General features: G+C 34.9%; 1 protein-coding gene across 1 annotated transcript in view; it reads right to left on the reverse strand.

Annotated features, from left to right (window-relative positions):
• The window catches only part of LOC308533365 (acyl-protein thioesterase 1), a 66,710-nt gene that overhangs the window by 7,485 nt on the left and 46,955 nt on the right, over positions 1-12,270 (reverse strand). Inside the window, exons 11-15 of the mRNA XM_081111326.1 lie at positions 10,642-10,729; positions 7,349-7,494; positions 6,171-6,227; positions 4,589-4,743; positions 1,866-2,012 (exon numbers count right to left, since the gene is read on the reverse strand). Of these exons, the coding sequence (XP_080967452.1) occupies positions 1,866-2,012; positions 4,589-4,743; positions 6,171-6,227; positions 7,349-7,494; positions 10,642-10,729 (593 nt within the window). The remainder of the gene's footprint in view (positions 1-1,865; positions 2,013-4,588; positions 4,744-6,170; positions 6,228-7,348; positions 7,495-10,641; positions 10,730-12,270) is intronic.

Consider the following 12,270-nt stretch of genomic DNA (forward strand, 5'->3'; position numbering starts at 1 on the left):
TTAATATTGCTCCATAGGGCCCTACAAGCTAATATAAGAACCTTTTGCTCTCTGGAAAAAATTTTGATCTCCTGGTGGGTATTTGTTAGCCAAGAGTCACACTTAACTCTTTTATGTTGGTTGTTTTGCCAACAAATTTGGAAATTTTCTTTCTAAAGAGAGGATTTTTTGACTCTAAGAAAATCATACTGACTTCATCTCTAAAGTAGGTTCTTTCCGTTAAAAGACACAATGTGGTTTTTTTTTTTATCATAGCTGTTTATAAGTTTCAAAGATTTAACTTTTAAATACCTTTTTATTTATATTTAATTTTACTATGTGGCATTTTTAGGATAGAATTTTTATTGCTGAGATTTTTTACTGATAAAAGAAAATAAAGCAATTTCAACTTAGAATTTTATGAGACCACTTTCATATGCTGATATATTTTAGTAACTATCAGTAGTAATACTTCTACAAAATAAAAATACTGAAATATCCGATGTACAACTATGACTAAATGAAACACTTCAAAAAGGTTAAGAACTTTGGATTGGTTAAATAACATACATCTGAAAATAATGTTTTATACACCTTTAAAATATAAAAAAGAGGCAGAAGCTTATAAAACATGCTACCAAAGTGTTTATAAAAACACTAAAGTAACATATTTATGTTTGCAAGTATATACATAAAACATGTAGAAAGCCTAACAAACTAGCCATCCTGAGGCGGGGGCGGGGGGACGGACGACACACGACGACAACATTCTATTCATGTTAATCTTTTGTACCTTTTGGATTTTTAATGTTGCAAATATAGTATTTTTATAAATATAAAAGTAAAGGTTCCTTCCTACAATTTATGCAGAGTTTAGTAATGTTATTTTTTAAGTGCTTAATTTTCTGTCAAGCAGAATATTAAATTCCCTAAATATCTCCATTAACCTGAAATACAACAGTAAGTTATTCCTTCAGGGAAAAAAATTCTGAGTTAGCATAGTATAGATACAGCACAAAAACGTATTTGGCAAATGAAACTAAATGATAGTGATAAAATACCATTTTCACATATGCACATGTAACTGAAATAACTGTAGCATGGCTCTTTTTAGCTGTTCAAGAACAATATAACAAAGAACAAAAAGGAAAGTTAATCCTATCATTTATGAATATAAAAGTGATCATGTTGCAAAAATGACTAAATATCTAGAAACCACTTTAGCTAAAAGTACTAAAAGTCTATGTAAGGGAGAATAAAGAACATTCTTTAAATTACTAGAGGCCCGGTGCATGAATTCGTGGCCAATCAGGCAGGGCCAGCCAGGGGGAGGGGACGTGGGAGGTTGGCTGGCTGGCCCCGCCTGGTTTGGGGGGGGGGGGGGAGGGATGGTCAGGTGGGGGGCTCCCGGCCATGGGGAGGGGCCATGGGCAGTTGGCCAGCCCCGTCCCACCCCGCCCCCTGGTTGAACTCCTGGTCCAGGGGACAATTTGCATATTGGCCTTTTATTATATAGGAAGGAGGAAAAGAGCCTACCAAATAAAAAGAATGATAGCCTGTTTACATTCTAACTAACACAGGTAATCAATTATTTATTAACCTTAGAGAAAGAACATGGCCATTTTACTAAATTCTATAATATTTTATAAGTTTTACTTAATTGATATAGCTTTCACAGTAACAATTTCCATGAAAGTACAAACAGATCAACTTACTTACAACTAATTGGAATCTGTTAATATTAAGAAAGCATTCTTACCCTTAAGAGATCACATTACCTCTTGAAAAATATCAAAGTATACTGATAATTATTATCACTCCTTGTTTTGAAAAAAAATTGCAAGGATTCTTAATATAAAAATAAGAATCTATAAGCAAGCACAAACCTGTGTGTAAGTACAATTCTTCTTTTTACATTTGCCACATGTGAATAAGTCAGTCTGGGTTCCACCCGTCTTGGCCATCTGATGCTCTCTGATGGCTTCTTTGGTCAAGTTTTTCCTCATCTCTTTGAGCTCATCACTAGCCATTTCCTATTAGAAAGGTGGCATAATACTCAGTTATAGGTGTCTTCTAATATATCTTGAATGCTTTTTATGATCAATTAGCTTAATAATAGCTAAAATCAAACTTTTAAAGTTTTAAAAGTGAAAAATTACTATTTTCCCTCAAAAGAGATGTTATAGAGTTTGCTTTCTTAGAAATGCCCAGGATAAGCCATCTTCTTGTGCCAGAACGCACAGAAGTTACCTAAGACTTTCAAGTCAAATAGATAGAGGAGCTAAAATAAAGGTGTTCCCATTGGCCGAAGACAGGACAATTTCTCCAGCCATCAAAATAAATTACTATAAAGAACCAATCCCGACTGGATAAAATCCCAAGAACATTATGATAGTTAAGAAAGGAGAGCACACAATCACATGCAAGAACAGCAACAAGAGCCCCCACTGGCAGTTACTAGGACACCGACTCCTCACTCTGATAACTGTTAACTAAAGGGAAAAAATCATGCACATTTACTCTGCCTTTCCTGCCCAAACCAACCGAGACGAGCCCAAGTTCATAAGGGACAGTGCTTCTTTATCAAAGAAATCTAGCCAACAGAAATCACTATTTTGCAATTCTTAATAAAATCAACCAGTTCAGGCAAGGATCATCAGTGGATGATAACACATTAGATCAGTGGTTCCCAAACTTCTTTTGGCCATGCCCCACCTAAGCATCTCTAAAATCCTTAAACCTGCCCCCTGTGCATATAATTCTTATTATTCAAAAAGTGAACTCCTATTCATGTGGAAGAAGCCTAAAAGGCCATTAACCCGGTCTACACAAGCTTCCAAAGAACATGGCGTCCATGAAAGAGAAAAATAAAAGAACAAAAGAACAGTTGAAGCACTGAGGAAGAAATCACTAAGAAATTGTTAAAATAATAATAATAATATGAAGTGATATGAAAAAATAGCAAATAAAGTTTCAAAACATACTAGAGAACTGAAATGCATAAATGTCACAATTTATATTTATATACTACATATGAGGCCCCTAGAACAGAGATGGCGAACCTATGACACACATGTCAGAGGTGACACGTGAACTCATTTTTTTGGTTGATTTTTCTTTGTTAAATGGCATTTAAATATATAAAATAAATATCAAAAATATAAGTCTTTGTTTTACTATGGTTGCAAATATCAAAAAATTTCTATATGTGACACGGCACCAGAGTTAAGTTAGGGTTTTTCAAAATGCTGACACGCCGAGCTCAAAAGGTTCGCCATCATTGCCCTTGAACCATAGAAATGCAAAAAATTCACTGTTAATAACTCATTCTCGAATTGCCTCCCTTAAAAATCAAATTGCCCCCTGTGGGGCGTGTGCCCCATGTTGGGAACCACTGCATTAGATGAAAAGGCAAAGGAGACCTTTACAGTGAAGGAAACAGGCTGTTAGTACCCAAACTCATTGATGAATCTCAGAATGCTAAGAGCAGAGCAACGAGAAATTGTGTCTCCTGATGTGAAACAATGTGAAGTAAAAAGCACCACTTATAGTCAAGCCTACAGAAGTAGCTTCCTGTTTAACAAAAAGTGTGACAGAAAAGTTAAATAACTTCATGAGGAAGAACAGAAAATTCATATTGTGGGATACAGAAGAAATAAACTGGCTTTTTCAACAGGTAAATGCCATGAAGAAAAAAGCAGGGGCAGGGGTAGAAGAAACTGTTTTAGATACACAAACACACACACACACACACACACAATCATAAACTAAAGGTAATGTGCAGACTTTGGATCCTAATACAGAGAAAATAGGATATGAACTAGGTATTAGGTAATACCAAAGAATTAGCGATAGCTTTGTTGGAAGTGGTGATGACATTATGTAAGAAAAATATCATATTTTTAAAGATACCTCTCAAATATGTAGAGGTAAAAGAACATTAAAAAAAAGGATAGATGAAAAGGATGCAAATTCTTGAAAATACTTGAAGCCTGGATGAAAGATATATAGGATTTCATTACACTATGTTCTCTATTTTGTGAAAGTTTAAAATAACTTTTAATGAGTGTTTTTTAATACACTTAAAATATATAGCAATTTTTATTAGCTATATAGAAAAAAAATTCATACTCTTGGATGCTTAATAATGAGATTATAGAAACACCACAGTTTTTATCTATGAATAGCTATGTCTATAAATAGCCAACTACGAATTTCATTTTTCCCATCATTCTCTATAGAAATTTAAAGAAAAGTCAATAAGATGTCACCAATTTTGTAGGGCTTAACCATAGAAAGAATTTAGTGATTTCAAAGTCTGTTTGCAATTAGAAATTCAACTTTCAATTCCACATGAATCCATAATAAATTATAACACTTTGTCTTCAGACAATAATTTAAGGCAAAATCATGGTACAGTTATGGAAGGGATAAAGTATTGATGCCAAGAGATTCAATGTCCTTAAGTATTTGTCTAATACATTATATAAATAAGTTCATCAGAATAGCTAATAATGATTTATTGTACAGGTAGTATTCATGTAGCACTTTATGATTAAACAGACTTTACACTTGACATCATGGAAACATTATACACAGATATACTCACCTCTGCCGTCATTCTAGCAAATAAGTCAGGAGAGATATTGCCACACAGCACATTTTTCCTTAAATTTGGATTCTTTGCATCCTTAAGATTTGATATTCTACTTCGTACTCTGTTTTTGTATTTCATGTCTGTATTCCTTATTTCTTGATATATAGGTATAGACCGTTAAAGAAAAAAAGGTTAACTTATAAATGTAAAATTAATTTTTCCTATTTTTGCCAAAATTTCTGAAATTTTTAAGCAGTTTACAAAAATCTGTTTCAATTTATATTTAGGTTAATAAAAAGGCTGTTTCGCCCTAGCCGGTTTGGCTCAGTGGATAGAGCGTCAGCCTGTGGACACAAGGGTCCTGGGTTCGATTCCGGTCAAGGGCATGTACCTTGGTTGCGGGCACATCCCCAGTGGGGGGTGTGCAGGAGGCAGCTGATCCATGTTTCTCTCTCATCGATGTTTCTAACCCTCTGTCCCTTTCCCTTCCTCTCTGTAAAAAATCAATAAAATATATTTTAAAAAAAAAAGGCTGTTTCTACCAGATTCCTTGATTCATAACTGACAAATAATAGTGATTATACCTTTAGGCTATGAATGAGCAATGCTTTCTTCTTAATGTTTATTGCCACAAGCACACAAACTGAAATTGTTTCAAAAAGAAACTCAAGTACTCAACCTTAGAAAAAGAGCTTGAACTTATATAAGCTTTAACTTGCCCAAATATGAATTCTACCAAGGATCCTAAAAGTCTTAAGCATTACAGTTCTCTTGAGGACCATATAAGAGACCATTCATGGTGGCCCTGAAGGTTCATTTCCTTCCCCCGCTTAGCAAAAAGCTAGGTCACCAGATTCTTCTGAAAAGGAATAGGCCACAAGCCTTACCCGATTTGGCTTAATGGATAGAGCGTCAGCCTGCGGACTGAAGGGTCCCGGGTTTCATTCTGGTCAAAGGCACGTGCCTCGGTTGCAGGCTCGATCCTGTGTGCAGGAGGCAATCAATCAATGGGCCACTCTCACGATGTTTCTCTCTCTCCCCTTCCACTCTCTCTAAAAATCAATGGAAAATCCTCGGGTGAGGATTTAAAAAAAGAAAGACTAGGCCACAGCAGAGGCTGAGCATGAGGAGGTCCCTTTCTAACGAGGCTACTTCCACCACACTGTACCTAGATGTCCCCTGCTCCCCGCACTTACATGGAAAGCTCCTCTCCCAGAGCCCTTTCCATGGGAAAGTGAGCTCAGGAGATTGTGTATGCTTTGCTGAGTTCCCCCAAAATGTGAAATCCTACTTCACACAGGTAGTGTGTGGTTTCCATGCCCTTTTGCACAGCTTCAATGGAGATGGTACACTCTCATTTGCATGGCAGAAAAATAAAAATGCTATCAATACTATGTGCTTTACTTTTAAATGACAGGAAAACAAAAAGAATAAAAAGGACATGGATGACCCTCACCTTTGCGATCAGAACAATACAATCAAGATAGAAACTGAAGAACTCAAGTAAAATAAAAATAGAAAATGTTATACAGAAAGAAAAATTTATAATTAATCTAACAGATTAAACAATTATGCATATAGCCACAAAGGATATCTTCCTCAATTTGAGATCCTAATTCTTCTTCATCAGCTCCAATAGCAATGTAGTCATCTAAAAAAAGGCACAAAGAATTATCAAGAATAAGTGACTGTAACATATTCTTAAAAAATCAATACAGAGTAAATTAAACTGCACTCCTATTTCTTCAACCCCATTTGCCGTCTATAAAGAATCCTTTTAGCTCAGTGTCATTAGGATCTGGTCTCTTTACTATCTACTAGACGACTCCTCTGGATTCACCTAATGCCCACCGTGCTCCTTATCCCACCGGAGTAGGGAAGTGATCTAGAAAGTAATTCCCCATTTCATAACTCCATACAGTCTGGCTGGCTCCAGCAAAGAGTAGAAAAAGTTATAGAAAGAACTGTCTCATGTCCTGTGATTCAGGCTTCAATGCAAAGAAGCCATTCATTTAATCTGCCAGGCACATATATGTTCACACTCAGAAGAATCCTATGCAAATATTAAAAAGAATAGGAGGAAATATAAAGAAAGTAGGAAGAAAAAATATTAAAAAGATAATAAGGGAATCAATGTAGAAAGGGCAGAGTAAGGAGAAAAGTAGGTCATACTAACTATGGCTCATTATAATAGAAAAAAAAGAATTTCTTTAAGATGATAAGTAAATATTCTTGTATATGACATTTTAAAGCCAAATTTTTACATAATAAAAATATCTTCAAACTAAATTAAATTAGAGCTCTCATATATAAATCAATATTAATTTACTTTAAAAAAGTAGAAAAAATTATGAATTCAAAACTTATATACTATATGTCATACTAACATTTAACAATGTCACCAAAATACAGTATCACTAACTGTCTATGGGGTGGGGGTGGGGGTGGGGAGAAAATAGTCTGCTGACTAAAATGTGGGGGGAAAATATTTGTAAAATAAAGTTTCAATTACTATGAATCAGGAAACATCCATATATTAGAAGGAATCCATTTCTTGGAATTACAAAGTGATAGGGAAAGGCCTCAGTATGTCTATACCTACCTCTCTGCCTTCAGCAACCCCTATAACAGCAACTACTCCGAGCTAAGCTGAGCAGCGGTGGCCAGCTATCAATGGGATGCCGCTGGTAAAACAAATATGGAGGTGCACATGGCATTGGTAGTGTCGATGATCAAAGGACTGAGCACTGAAATAACATATACTAAACTCACCTCCTGTTCGAAGAGCTGCAGCAAGCATCTCCCTACACTTTAACCGTACAGAGTCAGAAGTGCTTGGTGCCCGAGGAAATGATGACACGTAACTATCTCGAGCATTCGTCTCATCCTTTCTGCTGCTTACACTGCCACTGGAGCTACTAAAATACACACACACACATAATAAATAAAAACAAAATACACACACACCAAAAATTATCAAATATAAAAAAAATTAGGGAAAACTCAAATTAACATCATTACTATCACTCTCTAAAAATAGTGTTTTTGCCCTAAATAAATGAGATAGTGAACTTGCATTAAAAAAAATTGCCTGCGTATCGATTAAAAAGTTAAAATTTTAGTAAAGATAAGAGAAGTCTCATGTCTTTTTTTAACCAACTAAACATTTGATCTTGATTCTTTTAAAAATTAAACAATATTTTAATATAGAAAATACACATTATAGTTCAATACAGTAAGTGAAAAACAAAGATCTTATTTATTAAGAAAGGGGTGAAGGGAATATGACAGCTCTCAACTTAAAAAAAGGGGGAGAGATGTTTAAAAAACCCTATTCCAATTAGATAACCAATGAGTTTTACATTTAAAACATCCCCTTCAGGATAAAAATCATGTATAGTGAGAAATAAGCTGCAAGAATATAAAAATGCCTCTTAATTTTTCCCCAGAATCACCACTTAATTAGGACAGTTTAATAATTTTCCAGACAACCTAATCATTTCAACTGCTATGATTAACTTATATGAGATTCTAACCAAAATACTTTTCTGACTGGTTTCGGTTAACTTTTATCACATTAGAGATTATTTGCCATAAACCTTTCTCAAGACTAAATTATTCACCATCCATAGATCTAACTCCCTTCTCTATTGCAAGCAGATACCTCATTTCCTTCTCTCCAAAACGTTTTCAAACTTCACAAGATCACTGTGGGCAAAAAAGCCATTTTGTGTATATTCTACATTTAGCTGTTTAGACATTTTCCTGTGAACAATTGTTCAAGAACCAAACTGTTCACAATGGGAGACATTCAAGAACCAAGGTTTGTCTGTACATTTTTATTTTATATTCAAGGCATTAAATCGGTGATTCTGAATGTCACCAAATTAGACAACTGGAAGCATATGTTAAAAAATTCATAAATTATGGCCCGTACTTTTAAAAAATATAAAGGTCATGAAAGACAATGACACACTGAGAATCACTCCAGATAAAGAAAACTAAAGAGATATGATAACTAAATGCAAAGTGTGATCCTGAATGGTATTTTGGAAAAACCTTTTTCCCTTGCAATAAAAGACATTGTTGAAATATGAATAAGGTATTTGGATTAGAAAAAGGTATCAATGTTAATTTCTGTAATATATATAGCTTTATTGTGGTTATATGTGAGAAAATGTCCCTGATCTTAGAAAATACACATTGCTGTAGCTAGCATTTAGGGGCATAAAGAGCATATGCCTAAAAATGACTTATTTGATTTAAAATAACACCAGTTTGTGTGTGTGTGTGTTTGTGTATCATATGCATGTAAATATTGGGGCAATTAGCAGTTCTCAATATTACTCTTACAATTTTCAAAAAGTTTAAAATTATCTCAAAACAATTAGAAAAACAAATAAGTTTTATTCACAACTGGTGTTTAACCCTACCTTTAGCTTACCTCTTTTATTATCAAGTTTAAGTAGTATTAATATGTAAAATAACAGTGTATGGTATATATTTTTCTTGGCTACTAAAAAAAATAAGTACATTATCAATTTTGGGAAAATACTGAGAGATAAATGAAGTTAAAAAGGTAGCCTGAAATTTGAGTGCATCAGAATCATTTGAAAGGTTTGTTAAAAATATATTTCTGGCCTGACCGGTTTGGCTCAGTGGATAGAGCGTCGGCCTACGGACTGAAGGGTCCCGGGTTCGATTCCGGTCAAGGGCATGTACCTTGGTTGCGGGCACATCCCCAGTGGGGAGTGTGCAGGAGGCAGCTGATCGATGTTTCTAACTCTCTATCCCTCTCTCCCTTCCTCTCTGTAAAAAATCAATAAAATAAATTTTAAAAAAATATATATATATATATTTCTAGTTCGGCTGGCGTGGCTCAGTGGTTGAACCAGGAAGTCATGGGTTCAATTCCCAGTCAGGGCACATACTCAGGTTGCAGGCTCCCTCCCCAGTAGGGGGCGTGTAGGAGGCAACTGATCAATGATTCTTTCTCATCATTGATGTTTCTATCTTTCTCTCCCTCTCCCTTCCTCTTTGAAATCAATAAAAATATATTTTAAAAGACACAAAAAAAACCCACCCATATTTCTAGGTTCCACTTCCAGAATTCGCAATTCAGTAGTTCTAGTGCAGTGATGGCGAACCTTTTGAGCTCGGTGTGTCAGCATTTTGAAAAACCCTAACTTAACTCTGGTGCCATGTCACATATAGAAATTTTTTGATATTTGCAACCATAGTAAAACAAAGACTTATATTTCTGATATTTATTTTATATATTTAAATGCCATGTAACAAAGAAAGATCAACCAAAAAAATGAGTTCGCGTGTCACCTCTGACACGCGTGTCATAGGTTTGCCATCACTGGTCTAGGGTAATGCCCAAGAATTTGCTTTGCTAAAGTTGCCAGGTCCCCTGCTCTTACAGGGATCACACTTTGAGAACCAATGCCTAAAAATCAATGTCAGGTGTGGAACTAAGTACAAGCTTTCCAAGAACAGAGGAACTGTTTTTAATCTACTAGGCATATCACGTTTTACGTCAATGTGTTGGATGTCACAGTTCATTATCTCTGAGAAGAAAGAATAAATGCAAAGTGCTCCTAAGATCTGCAAAACAATATGAATCCTTCATTACTGAACTTCACATTTTCAATTCTTATGACAAATAGCTAAACTGGAAAGAGAAATAAAACCATAAAAAGGAAAATTAGATCCAAGAACAAAAAATTTAAAAATCTGAAACAGGAATGTGGTAAATAGAGGACGAAACCATTTGAATCCCTCATCAGTACCTTCATTGCCAATTCTAGTAGTACTACCCTAGAGATTCCATTCAATTAAACTTGTTGAGTACAATGTAAATAATTTCTTCTAGTTATGTAGGATCTTCTAACTCTCTTTAAATTTCCAAGAAATTTTCTAAGAAACCTAAAAATATTTGGCTAATTCCAATAGATTAAAAAACAAAAGAGTACAGATACGGGGCCATAAGACCAAGGAGGTGGTACGGTCAAGTAAAACTATGACTTTCAACATAAATGAATTCCCACGTAACAAAATACCTTTCTTCTCTTGCTTCAGGACTATTCTGTGATGTAATTGTGGTATCTTTTTTCTTTTCTTCAGGATCTTTATCAGTTGATGGTCCATCTAAAAAATTATGAAATCCTTAAGTTGTTAGCATTTGTTAAAAAACAAAACAAAACTGAACTACTACATGTTATCAGGCTATTTATGAAACAAAAAAACTAAAATCCTAAGTTTTCAACAAGTAAATAAAATTTACTTAAGCTATTCTTTATAATATGTACTTGAGTATTTGTTATAATGAATGCTTGTCAGCATTCCCAAATAAACTCAATTTAGTGGAAACCATATATTTGTATGCCAATGGACCCTAAAAGAGAGGAAAAGTATACAAAGGGAAGGAAAGAATATGAAAAAAAATAGCAGCACTGTCATAACAATGACAGCACAAAGAATATACAGCAATATTGTTTTAATAATTTTTCATGAAGGCAAAACAGTTAAGGTGGTACCCAAAATATAAATAAATTTTTCAGGGGTAGTAACAAAAACATTTTCACAGAAAGTCCTTCATGATTAGTAAAGCCTACCCAGCACTTCCTCAATCTTAAGTAATATGTAAGGTAATACAGAGTGCTCAGGCTTTAAGACTTAAGGAGGTGAACAATTACAACTGGGAAATAAAGCACATAAAATAGATTGGGCCAATGCAGTATTTAAGCACTGAAAAGAAACACTCATGTTTAAATCAACCAAAAGAGCCTCAAAGCTGGGTTCAGAAAATGTTTGGATCTACTGAATAATTTTTTATCTCTACCTAAGTAATAAGAGATACACAAATAATTCAATTCTCCACATCTCTGTAGAGAATACAGAAGAACATACATTTGACTGTATATTAGCACCACCGAGGCAACCTTTAAGCATATCCTCATCATCCTCCCATCCCGAGCCATTCAACCCAAATCTCTGGCAGTGAGGCATGAGCATCAAAATTTTAAAGTTCCTCAGATGATTCTAATAGCTATTCTGGATGAGTAACTGAAAGAGTTTGGTCCAAATCTCAATTCTATAATTTATCTCGTAAAGGTTAGGGTTACCAAACCTGAAGTATAATTCAAATACCCTATGCTAAGTGTATGCTTTAGTTTTCACATACTCATTTTACTGCCCCGTTATTCTCTAAAATTCACCTAGAAAACCCCCAAACATAAAGATGCTCTAGTGTTATGAAGAAGAAAACAAAGATCAATAATGACATTAAAGAATACAGCAAAGATTAAGAAATATTTCAAAAGTAAAAGGTTAGATCCCTGGCGGGTGTGCGCAATGGTTAGAGCACTGGCCTGCGAATTCCGGTCAAGAGCACATACCTGGGTTGCAGGATGAACTCCTGGCCAGTTGGGGCACATGAGGGAAGCAACCGATCAATGTGTCTCTCTCACATGGAGGTTTCTCTCTCTCTTTCCCTTCCCTCTCTGCTCCCTCCCAGTCTCTCAAAAAAAAAAAAAAAATCAATGAGAAAAAATATCCTCAGGTGAGGATTAAAAAAATTAACAATAGGGTAGAAAGCATTTGAAAGGTGTTATAACAATGCAATACTATCTACCAAGGATCCAAAGCTCTCAGAAGAGCAATAAAACTGATCGTGCAAACTGCTCCAG

The sequence above is a fragment of the Myotis nattereri genome (assembly GCF_964212035.1).
Source record: "Myotis nattereri genome assembly, chromosome: 17".
NCBI classification, from domain to species: Eukaryota; Metazoa; Chordata; class Mammalia; order Chiroptera; family Vespertilionidae; genus Myotis; species Myotis nattereri.